Source organism: Lichenostomus cassidix, chromosome 13, assembly GCF_008360975.1.
Source record: "Lichenostomus cassidix isolate B80296 chromosome 13, HeHo_3.0, whole genome shotgun sequence".
Classification (NCBI taxonomy): Eukaryota; Metazoa; Chordata; class Aves; order Passeriformes; family Meliphagidae; genus Lichenostomus; species Lichenostomus cassidix.
Genome location: NC_139494.1, coordinates 2,548,988 through 2,560,962, shown reverse-complemented (window position 1 = coordinate 2,560,962; position 11,975 = coordinate 2,548,988). Strand labels below are relative to the sequence as shown.

General features: G+C 53.3%; 1 protein-coding gene across 5 annotated transcripts in view; it reads left to right on the top strand.

Annotated features, from left to right (window-relative positions):
- Positions 1 to 11,975, top strand: part of LOC146431052 (protocadherin gamma-C3-like) — a 216,829-nt gene that overhangs the window by 28,758 nt on the left and 176,096 nt on the right. Inside the window, exon 1 of one of the 5 annotated variants that reach the window (XM_085073288.1) lies at positions 702 to 3,182. The exons of 3 other annotated variants lie outside the window; for them this stretch is intronic. In XM_085073288.1, the coding sequence (XP_084929414.1) occupies positions 717 to 3,182 (2,466 nt within the window). In that variant the 5' untranslated portion in view covers positions 702 to 716. Of the gene's footprint in view, positions 1 to 701; positions 3,183 to 8,425; positions 11,018 to 11,975 lie in introns of those variants that run through there. One more of the 5 variants, XM_085073279.1, reaches the window with a different exon arrangement.

Sequence of the window (11,975 nt, the reverse complement as noted above, 5' to 3'; positions counted from 1 at the left end):
CTTGTAACAATTTGCTCTCTGACTTCAATAATCATGCAATTGTTCTCGTACCGCTTATGCCAAAGAGCCTGATAGCTCAGGTTATCCGGGGGTGTCTCTGTATCGAATGATTTCTATCTGAGAGGCTGTTGTTAAAGATGCTTTTTAACCTACAGGTTTAGATAAGAAAAATATGTTTTAATTTACATATACTGCCATCAGTAAATTATTAGTATCTCATGCGATAGAAGAAACACGCGTGTGGGGTGCCTGTGCCTTCCTCCCGCTCGTGATTTGCTGAAGGATTAAAGCAGAGATCGGCTGGAGAAAAGCTGAGTCAGGAGGTCTCCGACAGACGGGGCGTGATGTCTCTGTGATAACTGTCCCGTTCTCGCGAGCTGCCCGTGAGCAAGGTTATGCGGGCAGCGCTCGGCAGCGCTCGGTGCCTGCAATGCCAGGAGGAGGCTGCGGGTGCCGCTGTTGACCAAAAAGAGGCATGAAGGTCGGAGCGCAGCAGCCCCGCCCGCTGCGGATCGCGTCGCTCACTAGATCGCTGGATTACTGTGTGTGCGGGAGGACAGTCTGCGATCGTCCCCGCGGACCGGAGACGTTCTGCAGAGAGGCGGAGGGGCCGACGGCAGCGACCGAGAGAGCCGTGCTATAGAAGGACCGTGAGGCAGCGGTCGGCAGTGGAAAGCTGTTCGTATCATTGCGGCGCCGGCGGTGACGCGGCGGAGATGAGCGGGGCGGGGAGGCGCTGGAGCCGAGAGCAGCGAGCTCTGCTCTGGGCCGTCCTGCTGGCGGCGTGGGAGGCGGCGTGGGGGCAGCTGCGCTACTCGGTGCCCGAAGAGATGCCCAAGGGCTCGTTCGTGGGTGAAGTGGCCAAGGACCTGGGGCTGCAGCTGCCGGAGCTCCGACATCGCGGCGTTCATGTTGTTTCTGAAGGTAGGACGCAGTATTTCGCTCTGCACGGGAAGTCGGGACATTTAGTGACGGCGGAGAGGATCGATAGAGAGCAGCTGTGCGAGAGTGTGCAGGAATGCGTCCTGCGCTGTGAGCTGATAGTTGAAGGGGAAATGAAGTTTTATGAAATCGTAGTAGAGATCACAGACATTAACGACAACACCCCCAGCTTCAAGGAAACAGAGTTGGAGGAATCGATAAACGAGATGTCAGTTCCGGGAGCGAAGTTTCCACTTCCCAGGGCTCACGACCCGGACTTGGGAATGAATTCCCTGCAGAGCTACGAGCTGAGCGGCGACGAGCACTTCTCGCTGGCCGTGCAGTCAGGCCCCGGAGGCGATCAGCGTCCCGAGCTGGTGCTGGCCAAGGCGCTGGACCGGGAGGAGGCGGCGTTTCACGAGCTGGTGCTGAGGGCGAGTGACGGCGGTGATCCGGCGCTGACGGGCACAGCTCGGATTCGCGTGACGGTGGTGGATGCGAACGATAACGCTCCCGTGTTCAGCCAGTCGGAGTACACGGTACATGTGCCTGAGGACTTGCCCGTGGGCTCCACCCTCCTCAGCCTTACTGCCAATGACGCCGACGAGGGGCTGAACGGGCACGTGAAATATTCGCTGAAAGCAATTACGGAGAAAGCCTCGAATATTTTCCATCTGGACTCTGAGTCGGGTGCGATCACACTTGTAAAGAGCCTGGACTTCGAGGAGAGCGATTCCTACGAACTGGAGGTGCAGGCACGGGACGGCGGTGGCCTTTATAACTTAGTCAAAGTCATGATTTCTGTGACAGATGTCAACGACAACGCACCCAAGATTTCGGTGCGCTCGGCACTAAGCGAGATCTCGGAGGACGCTCCGTCGGGGACGGTGGTGGCCCTGATACACGTGCAAGACCGAGACTCAGGGGCAAATGGCGAGGTGCGCTGCTCGCTCGATGGGGACGTCCCGTTCCGGTTGCAGAACTCACACGGCAGCTACTACAGTGTAGTGACAGCGAGAGAGCTGGACCGAGAGCAGGTGTCGGAGTACAACGTGACGGTGCGGGCGGCCGACGGCGGGTCGCCGCCGCTGCAGAGCAGCGCCGTGTTGTCGCTGCGGGTGCTGGACGTGAACGACAACGCGCCGGTGTTCGCGCAGGAGCGCTACAGCGCGCGTGTGGCGGAGAACAACGCGGCGGGCGCGCTGGTGCTGACGGTGCTTGCGACGGACGCGGACTGGGGGCAGAACGCGCGCGTGCGCTACCGGCTGTGGGAGGGGCGGGTGCGGGGCGCGCCGCTGTCGTCGTACGTGTCGGTGCAGGCGGAGACGGGCGCGCTGTACGCGCTGCGCTCGTTCGACTACGAGGAGGTGCGCGAGCTGGAGCTGTGGGTGCGTGCGGAGGACGGCGGCGCGCCGGCGCTGAGCAGCAACGTGTCGGTGCGGCTGCTGATCGTGGACGAGAACGACAACGCGCCGCAGGTGCTGTACCCGCCGCCGCCTCCGCCGGCGCGGGCGGGGTCGGTGTCGGGCGCGGCGTGGTCGGGCGTGGAGCTGGCGCCGCGCTCGTCGGAGCCCGGCGCGCTGGTGGCCAAGGTGGTGGCGGTGGACGCGGACGCGGGTCAGAACGCGTGGCTGTCGTACGAGCTGGCCAAGGCGACGGAGCCGGGGCTGTTCCGCGTGGGGCTGCACAGCGGCGAGGTGCGCACGGCGCGCTTCCCGCTGGCCCGCGACGCGGCGCGCCAGAGCCTGGTGGTGGTGGTGAAGGACCACGGGCGGCCGGCGCTGTCGGCCACGGCCACGCTCACCGTGGTGCTGGCCGAGAGCGTGGCCGAGCTGCTGGCCGAGCTGGGCAGCGCGGCCGAGGCGGCGGCGCCGGGCGAGCCGGCCGGCAGCCTGACGCGCTGGCTCGTGCTGGCCGTGGCCGCCGTCTCGTGCCTCTTCCTGGCCTTCCTGCTGCTGCTGCTGGCGCTGCGCCTGCGCCGTTGGCGTCGCCAGCAGGTGCTGGCTGCCAGCAGCGGCGCCTTGCGCGGCGTGCCGGTCTCGCACTTCGTGGGCATCGACGGCGTGCGCGCCTTCCTGCAGTCCTACTCGCACGAGGTGTCGCTCACGGCCGACTCGCGCAAGAGCCAGCTGCGCTTCTCGGGCGCCAGCAGCTGCGACACCCTGCCGGTCCCTGCCCGGCCGCCTCCCGACGAGCCCGCGCCGCTGCTCGGGGACGAGGGTCCTGTCGGCGCTTCATCCACGGATCCTGCCTCTGTCCCGGTGAGTTCCTCGGTCCAGAGCCTTCTCGATATATTTTCCTCTTCTGCTTTTCTGCCGTTTGCCTCCTATGTTCTGCCTTCTGCCTGGAGAGATTTTTCTGGCACGAGGGGAAGACTTTATGCAAGGAGGGCTCGAAACACTCCTTCCTCATGCTGCGGGGTGGTGCGTGTAGAATCAGTTTTCAGCGTTAAAGTTGATGGGGGCGGCAGGGGAAGTGAGGCTGCGTTCTGCTTTATTTCCCCACGGAAGGTAGTTTCTCAGTTTTTTCCCCCTGAAATTTCTGGTATCAGTGTTCCTGACGTTAATTGCTCTTTGATTTTTATATTATGTTTTTAATATATTTTCTATTATGTCCGCTGTTTTGTAGCAAGAGGTGCGTTGCTATAAGAACAAATCAAAGTTTACTTTATTAGCAGAGTGACGTTTCTTCCCGACACTTCATGTTCTAGAGTAGGGTTTGATTTTCTTGAAACCGAATGTTAACGGCCTTTTGTGTCACTTAGCTGCTCATTATTTCTTTGAAGACCGAAAATAATCTTGAATATTGTTACTTTTTTTAGATAGACTGTGGGTTGCCGCTTATGAAGGGCGGGGAACGGGAGATGTGTTGTGCTACTTCCCCTCATTTTAATGTTTCCTTATTGGAAAACGGTCTTGAAAATACATACTATGGCATGAGTCATACAAATTAGAGAAGGAAGATATTCCAGCTGCAGAGGGTGACATAAGAGGGAAATGATTGTTCCTATGCAGGTGTTCAGTGACCCAGTCTCTCCTGGAGGATGGCTTTTCCTTTGAGAGCTTTTAGGTTTGTTCACCTAATAGTAGCGAACAAGAAAATCTATCTTTCTTCTCCCTATAGAAATGTATAGATATTGATGTGAAGTCCGTGAGGTGATGTGTTGAAGAGAAATGGTCTGGGAACTGGCCCTTTGATGCCTTGTGTTTGCAAATTGTGAGGGTCAAACCACCATGCAATATTTGCACAGCTGGAGTTGCAGTTCATGGGAGCTGCACATAAGGGCCTCTTGAAATGTAGAAAATGATGTTTTGATTCATCTCTATCACCATGCAATGGGAGTTTTGTCTTCCCAAAGAATTTTGGTTAATGACCTGGTTTTCTAGCTGTAGGGGGAGCCCATGGAAGTTCTTCCTTTGTGTTTAAAAGTCATCATTAATACTTGGCTTACAGTTTAATTATATGCTTATGACGTGCTGTAATGTGTACTTTGGGAAGAGTAAACTGTGTATTCAACATCTACTGAAGACCCTGATGAAGTGCCATAATCCAGAGGAGTTCATTATGGTCCCTTCCTTTCTGCAGATTTTAACTTCTTGCCCTACATTTTGTGAGGATCGAACCATGGGATTTTATAATATCTGATCACACCTTCACACCATGTGCTTCTCACGTTAACAGCTCTAAAGAGAAAGATTACAAGTACAAATATTAGTGGCAGAAAGGCTTTTCCTTGTCACAGACGTGGTGAAAAGTTAAATATTATCCATGGTAAGGAGACACTTTTGCACGCCTTTTCTTCTGAATAGAGTCTAAGTGCAAATGATGATCAGTGAGAATGATGTGATCTGTGAATGTTTCGAGGAGAGATTTGGGGGTGCTGTGTATGAGGAGGTACTTGTTAAAATCAAGAGAAATATATTGTTAGTTCCCTAGCTTCTTTGGTGGACTACAGATATAATTTTAAAAGTGGTGGGGTTTGGGGTTTCTTGTGGGGGTTTTGTTTGTTTGTTTTGTTCTTGTTTTGTTAATACCATATTTAATTTTATATTTTTAATACCCTATTCTATACCATATTTAATTTATTACCAATTTTTTTTATACATCATACTGCTCACAACCCAAATGCCCAAGTTGTAGGCTCATCAGTATGGCTTCTTGTTGCATAACATTTTCTTTGAACGGCAGTTATTGAGCACAGATGTACACTTAAAGTTTAGATTTGTGAGTCAGGTATATTCCAACATGCCCATGGGCCAATTATTTGAGATGATACCTTGACAACTGTGGATTTTTTGGAGCTTTTGTTATCACGTATGTACCTGAGGAGATTTTACATTTCCTCCAAGATATTACATTTTCTTTCTGAGGAGATTTTACATTTCCAAGAGCAGGGAAATCTCGTTGCATGCATCCGTGTTGTGATGCTCATTCTCAGAAAGCAACAAGTGTGTGCAACTTTCCATTGCTTTGTCTGTCTGCAAAGGGAGTTTCACTGTTGTGTGGTGTTTTGGCAGGGTGAAAAACTCTGTCTGGGCAGAGACGGAGCAAGTGGTTTCTGTGGTATTAACTGAAAAGCCTAGAAGATGTAGAGATTGTTCAGTTTGTCACAGTTGTTTTATGAGGTCCTTAGTTGTGATTCCATGCATTTTCCCCTCTATGCTGTCCAAAGAAAGTACACTGTGGAACTGTTGCTATGGTCCTTGGAGTGAGCTCATGTCTGAATGTCCTGTGGACATTTCACCAACTAGACAGCCTTCTTGTATACCTACTGTTGTTGAGATAATCTGAAATGTTTGGCTGTTGAAGCTTGCAGGAACATGGTTTCCCTTCCTGGTAAACCTACATGGCCTGATCATGGTGCACGTTACAGAAGTTTTGACTGCATTGGCATTTTGATTGCACATTCTTGCAAGTTGAGGATTACAGAAGACTGTGCAAGTTACGAATTGTTGGCAAGTTCTGGTCCTATTCATGAGGCAAAGGACAGAGGAGATACAGTTTACTCCTTTCCTTGGTTGATGCACATTTCTAACACTATGCAGTGTGATTTTCTTTTTGTCTCTGAGTTTGCAACTTTTCACGTAGAACAATGAAGTTTGAACACTTTATTCCTGTTTGAAGTCTTCCTTATCCATCCACATCTCCGGGTAATATTGCAAAGGAGAGTTTCTTCGTTGTTACAATTACGCTTTTTCCAGGCCTTTGTTTCCTGTCTCCCATTTCTGAACAGTTCTTTTGTCTTTGAAATAGTGAATATTGTTTTGTAGCAAGTACTTCAAGCACCCAAGATAAATTTCTTAAGTGAAGAAAGCAGGAGCAAAAAGTCTATCTGTTATGTGGTAGCTCCTCAGAAGACTGGGCTTGAGAAAGAGGCCTATAATAATATGTTTACACTTGCAGCTTCATAATCGTGGAAAGCTAGCAGGACATACAATAAAGAAAAAAAATTTGCTGAGATGTGATAAATATCTCTTAATATTAAATCCTTACTATGTAGTCCAGAGTAAGACTTGAGGGTCTTGCAGTTTGACACAGAAATATCTTCCACGTGCACTCAGGGATGTGTTGCAGAATTTGCAGTGAAGACCAAAAGAGCTTCCCAGATAGTTTCTCCAATATCCCTTTGTCTTCTAATCCCTCCTTGCCTTGCTTGTCTGATTAATGGTTTCATTTTAATTTTCTTGGTTTTCTGTGTATGTAGGTTTCCTTGTAATTTATCGGCACTTCTTCCTTTAGGAATGTGTCATGTGTTAGTGCCTCTTGCTCTTACCACAGCAGCTATAAAAGGCAATGAAGGTGTCTTTGTGGTCTGCTGTTGTCAGGAGGAAGAGATGTAAACATGACCTTTGTAGAGTCACCTCTATGTGGAAAGATGTATGTGATAAAAGAGGGGATGAGATTTGCCCAGAGCCGTTATTTTGATGAGCCATTCTCTTTTGGATGACCACGCCTCTTTTATTTTCGCCTTTTATCCTTTGTGTGCTTTAAAATCCTTCAGTTTCTGATGAGAATGCTGGTGAGCAGACAAATGTACCTCCCTTCTTGGTCTAATCATAGTGCATTATCCCCTCATGATATTTTTTTCCTATTAGGAATAAGTCAAAAGTAAACCTGACAGCTGTGTAATGGTTGGAGAGAAGACATGGGAGCTTTGTGTGGGGGAAGTCTATAGAAGAACATATGTGGTCATGTATCATAGTTAACAAAAGTTAACAAATTGTTAAAAAACAATAATAACAAAAATTAACAAAAGCTTGATGGAATACCATGGTATTTTAGTTCTTGCTGCTCAATAAGTGCAGAACTGCGAAATGTTTTTGCACTTGATGTAATTGTTTCTGTCATAAATATAAATATAAATACAAATATAATTTTCTGCCTTGCTTGTCAGGAGCTAAACTTCAGGGTGCCCAATCTTGTGTGGAAGGTCACATCTTTTCCACCTGTTAAAATGCAGGTGCAATTCCCATGCACACCTCTGATGTTTACAGCTGCAAAGAGGAAGGCTTTCATGGGCATACGTGTGTTCACCCAGGCTTACTTGGCTGCAGAACAGTAATGTAAAAGCATCTCTTCATGCAGTTCTCGAAGTGTAGAGTGGACAGGCAGACTGTATGAGATTTCCTTGAGCAGACGAGAGGCCAGCAGGAGAATATGTACAGAATGTCTCACACACAGTCCCAGCTAAAGTGGTGTCAGCTGAATTTGAGAGAGAAGGCTTGACAGGTGGGTAGTTAGATGGATGAAAAACTGGCTGGATGATCATCTCCAAAAAGTTATTGTCAATAAATCAATGTGTGACTGGAAACCAATGAGGTGTGGTGACACGCAGTGGTCCGTATTGTGATCAGTACGATTTATTATTTTAAATAATATATCTTCATCGATTAAATAGACACTTTACGTTTATTAATCAAAAGAAGAAGAGTAAATGCTGGGTTTTTGTCTTGTCGAAGTAGTAAAGGATTTTATCTTATCACAAAACAGTGCATATTGCTTTTGAGGTTTAGTTATCTCTCGCAAAAATAGAGGACAAATGTCAGAGACTCTCATGAACAAAATTTAAAAAGGCAGGCAACATGAAACTAAATTGAAAGGTACTGATTGCTTGCAGATTACACCAGCATGAATATTTATTCTTACTGTAAATCGAAGGTATGGAAAGAAGAAGTGAAAAGATTTCTGCAACTGTATGATTTGATACATCTCTCTCGAGTCCCATTAAGCGTCTGCTTCTGCGCTTGCTGATTGGGATCTGAGACCCCCTAGCCGGTGCAGCCGCTGAGCCCCGCCCAAAGCCGAGCCCCCTTGAGCGCGGCCATCCGGCGGCTGCAGTGGCGTCGCGGCGCCTCCGGGTGCCGCTGTTGGCCGCCGCCGAGCGGCGCTGGAGCCGCCGCCGCCCAAAGCCGCCGCAGCCGCGTCCTGCCCCCGCAGGCTGCTCGCTCGCCCAAAGCCGGCCACAGCGGCAGCGGCACCGACAGCAGCAGCAGCAGCAGCAGCGGCGTCCGAGGCGGCCAGAGCGGCGTGTCTGTGCTGCGGCAGCCCCTGCGCTGTCTGGCGAGAGCGGCTGGAAGGGAGGCAGGGCAGCAGCAGGAGGCAGGAGCTCGGCGAGCGCTGCGCCAAGAGAATGGCGGTGAGGCGGCGGCAGAGGCGCGGGCCGGGCGGCGGGCGAGCGCTGCTGTGCGCGGTGCTGCTGTGCGTGTGCTGCGGGGCGGCGGCGGAGCGGGTCCGCTACTCCATCGCCGAGGAGCTGGGCAGAGGCTCGCTCGTGGGGCCGCTGGCGCGGGACCTGGGGCTCAGCGCCGACGAGCTGCCGGCGCGCAAGCTGCGGGTGGCGTCTGCCGGCAAGAAGCAGCTGAAATACTTCACGGTGAATGAGGAAAACGGGAATCTGTACGTGAATGAGAGGCTGGACCGGGAGGAGATGTGTGGCAAGTCGGCGTCCTGCTCCGTCAGCTTCGAGGCTCTGGTGCACAGCCCGCTGAACATTTTCCACGTCGAGGTGGCCATCGAGGACGTGAATGACAATGCACCGCGTTTTCGGCGAGACAAATTCCATCTGGAGATTAACGAGTTGACTTCTCCCGGTGCCCGTTTTGCTGTGGGCATGGCTGATGACGCAGACGTGGGCCGTAACTCGCTGCAGGGCTATGAGCTGGAGACAAACAGGTACTTTGCGGTAGAAGTGAAGGAGAGCCAGGACGGCAGCAAATTTGCAGAGCTGGTTCTGCGCCACTCATTGGACCGAGAAAGCGAGGAGAGCCTCCACCTGGTGCTGACGGCTCTGGACGGCGGTGACCCGCCCCGGAGCGGCACCGCCCAGCTCTGGATCAATGTCACCGACGCCAACGACAACCCACCCGTGTTCGCGCAGGAGCGGTACCGCGTCAGCTTGAGCGAGGACGCTCCTCCGGGACTGATTGTTCTGAATGTCTCTGCCTCTGATGCCGATGCCGGCACCAACGCCCGCATCACCTACGGCTTCGGCGAATCACCGGCAGAAGTGCTTCAGAAATTTTTTGTGGAAGTGGAGACAGGGAGGATCACGCTGAAGGAGCCACTCGATTTCGAGAGCACACGAAGTTACACGCTGTTGGTAGAGGCACGGGACGGTGGTGGTCTGGTGGCACACTGCAAGGTGGACGTGGAGGTGCTGGATGTGAACGACAACGCACCCGAGATCACGATTCTGTCCCTATCGAGCCCGGTGCCCGAGGACTCACCGGTCGGCACTGTGGTGGCTCTCCTGAACGCAGAGGACCCGGACTCCGGCGAGAATGGACAGGTGTCGTGCGAGCTGTTGGGTGAGGCGCCGCTGTCGATCGTGGCGTCGTCGGGCGGCTCTTACAAGGTGGTGACGGCGAGCGCGCTGGACCGCGAGCAGGCGTCCGAGCAGCGCGTGACGGTGGTGGCGCGGGACCGGGGCAGGCCGGCGCTGTCGAGCCGCACGGAGCTGGTGCTGGAGGTGTCGGACGTGAACGACAACGCGCCGGTGTTCGAGGAGGAGGCGTACAGCGCCTACGTGTGGGAGAACAACGCGGCGGGCGCGCTGGTGCTGCGCGTGCAGGCGCGGGACGCGGACGCGGGCGCCAACGGGCGCGTGAGCTACTGGCTGGCGGGCGGCAGCGCGGGCGCGGCGGGCGCGGCGCCGCTCGTGTCGGTGGAGGCGCGGAGCGGCGCGCTGTACGCGCAGCGCTCGTTCGACTACGAGCAGTGCCGCGAGTTCTTGGTGGCCGTGCGGGCGCAGGACGGCGGCGCGCCGGCGCGCAGCTCCACGGCCACGGTGCGCGTCTTCGTGCTCGACCGCAACGACAACGCGCCGCGGGTGCTCTGGCCGGCGGCGCCGGGCCCGGGAGAGGCCCCGGGAGCGGCCCCGACGCCTTTCGAGGTGGTTCCGCGTTCCGCCGAGGCCGGGTACCTGGTGGCGAAGGTGGTGGCGGTGGACGCGGACGCGGGGCGCAACGCGTGGCTGTCGTACGAGCTGGTGCAGGCGTCGGAGCCGGCGCTGTTCCGCGTGGGGCTGCACAGCGGCGAGGTGCGCACGGCGCGCGCCGTGTCCGAGAGGGACGCGGCCAAGCAGCGCGTGGTGGCCGTGGTGAAGGACCACGGGCAGCCGGCGCTGTCGGCCACGGCCACGCTGCACGTGGTGCTGGCCGAGAGCTTGCAGGAGGCGCTGCCGGAGCTGAGCGAGCGGGCGGCGGGCGCCGAGGCGCCGGCGGCCGAGCTGCAGTTCTACCTGGTGCTGGCGCTGGCGCTGCTGTCGGCGCTCTTCCTGCTCAGCGTGGCGCTGGCCGTGCTGGCGCGGCTGCGCCGGGCCGGGCCGCCCGCCGTGCTGCGCTGCCTGGGCGCGCAGCGCTTCTCGGTGGCCGGCGCCGCCTTCCCGGCCGACTTCTGCGAGGGCACCTTGCCCTACTCCTACAACCTGTGCGTGGCGGCGCCGGCGCGCGCCGTGCCCGAGGCCGCTTGGCCGCCGCCGCCACCGGTGCCCATCCTGTCGGCGGAGGAGCTTCTGGGCGGAGATTGCTGTGACAAGCCGAGCCCGAGCAGCAACGCCGTTACGGGAGAGCCACCCGCCGAATCTGATGCACCGCAGGTCTGTAAAGTCGCGCATGTTCTTTCTGTCTGAGCATTTCCTAACATCTTGCTGTTGTCAATGCTTTCTTGGGCTTCTTTTCTCTAGTGAGACATCTGGTACCGATGAGTATTTCTGTCAGTTGTTTTCATCGTGGTATATCGCCTCTGTTTTAGCATTTGGCCGTGTCATCTGGAACTTCCCGCCTCATTAACTATCAAGCGGATAGATTCAATGGCCGGTAAACCTCTGCTGCATAAAATAGTAGAAGAGAAGAAAGGATCTGGTTTACTTTTAGGGGGGTTTTAATTTTTCTCTCAGAGCAGGCATTCCATGGCACTCATTCCTTCGTCACACGTTTCCTTTCGGTGTTGTATACGAAGCATTTGTTTTCTGAAACATTAAGTTGTAATAACAGTGAAGGCATATCTTTACTTTTACAATGAGATTCGCTAATTTTACTAGTGGAGTTGTTCATATGTGCTTGACGCTGGATTATGAGATTTTTCCTCCTTCGACTTTGCTAAGCAAATCGATGCACTGGGTCCTGAGTGCCAGCTGAACAAATTGTTTTTTTCCTATGTTTTATTTCACTGCTTCTGGAGGAAGAGGGAATTTACATATTGTTTTCCCTAATGAATTTGTCACCCTTCCCCCTTTTCTCCTCACATCTTTTTACACTCAGGGGGTTGCAGAAATTCCAAGTAATAGTGAGCTCAGATTATTTTATCAGAGCTTTATTTCTTTGTTCTCTTTCTTCGTATTTCTATCATTTGATGTTCCATAGTTGTTTAGGGTTTTTAAAATGGCTTTTGAACTAGCTTTTCAACAGTGACAGGGACTGAGATCTAAGAGAGAAATTCTCCTGGCTTTGCCTTGCTTGTTGGCTTAGTACTTTTTTGTTTGGTTGGGTTGGTTTTGTGTTTCTTAACGTGTGTTTCTCGTCTTTTTTCACGCGAAATTTATACTTTCTCTGGTT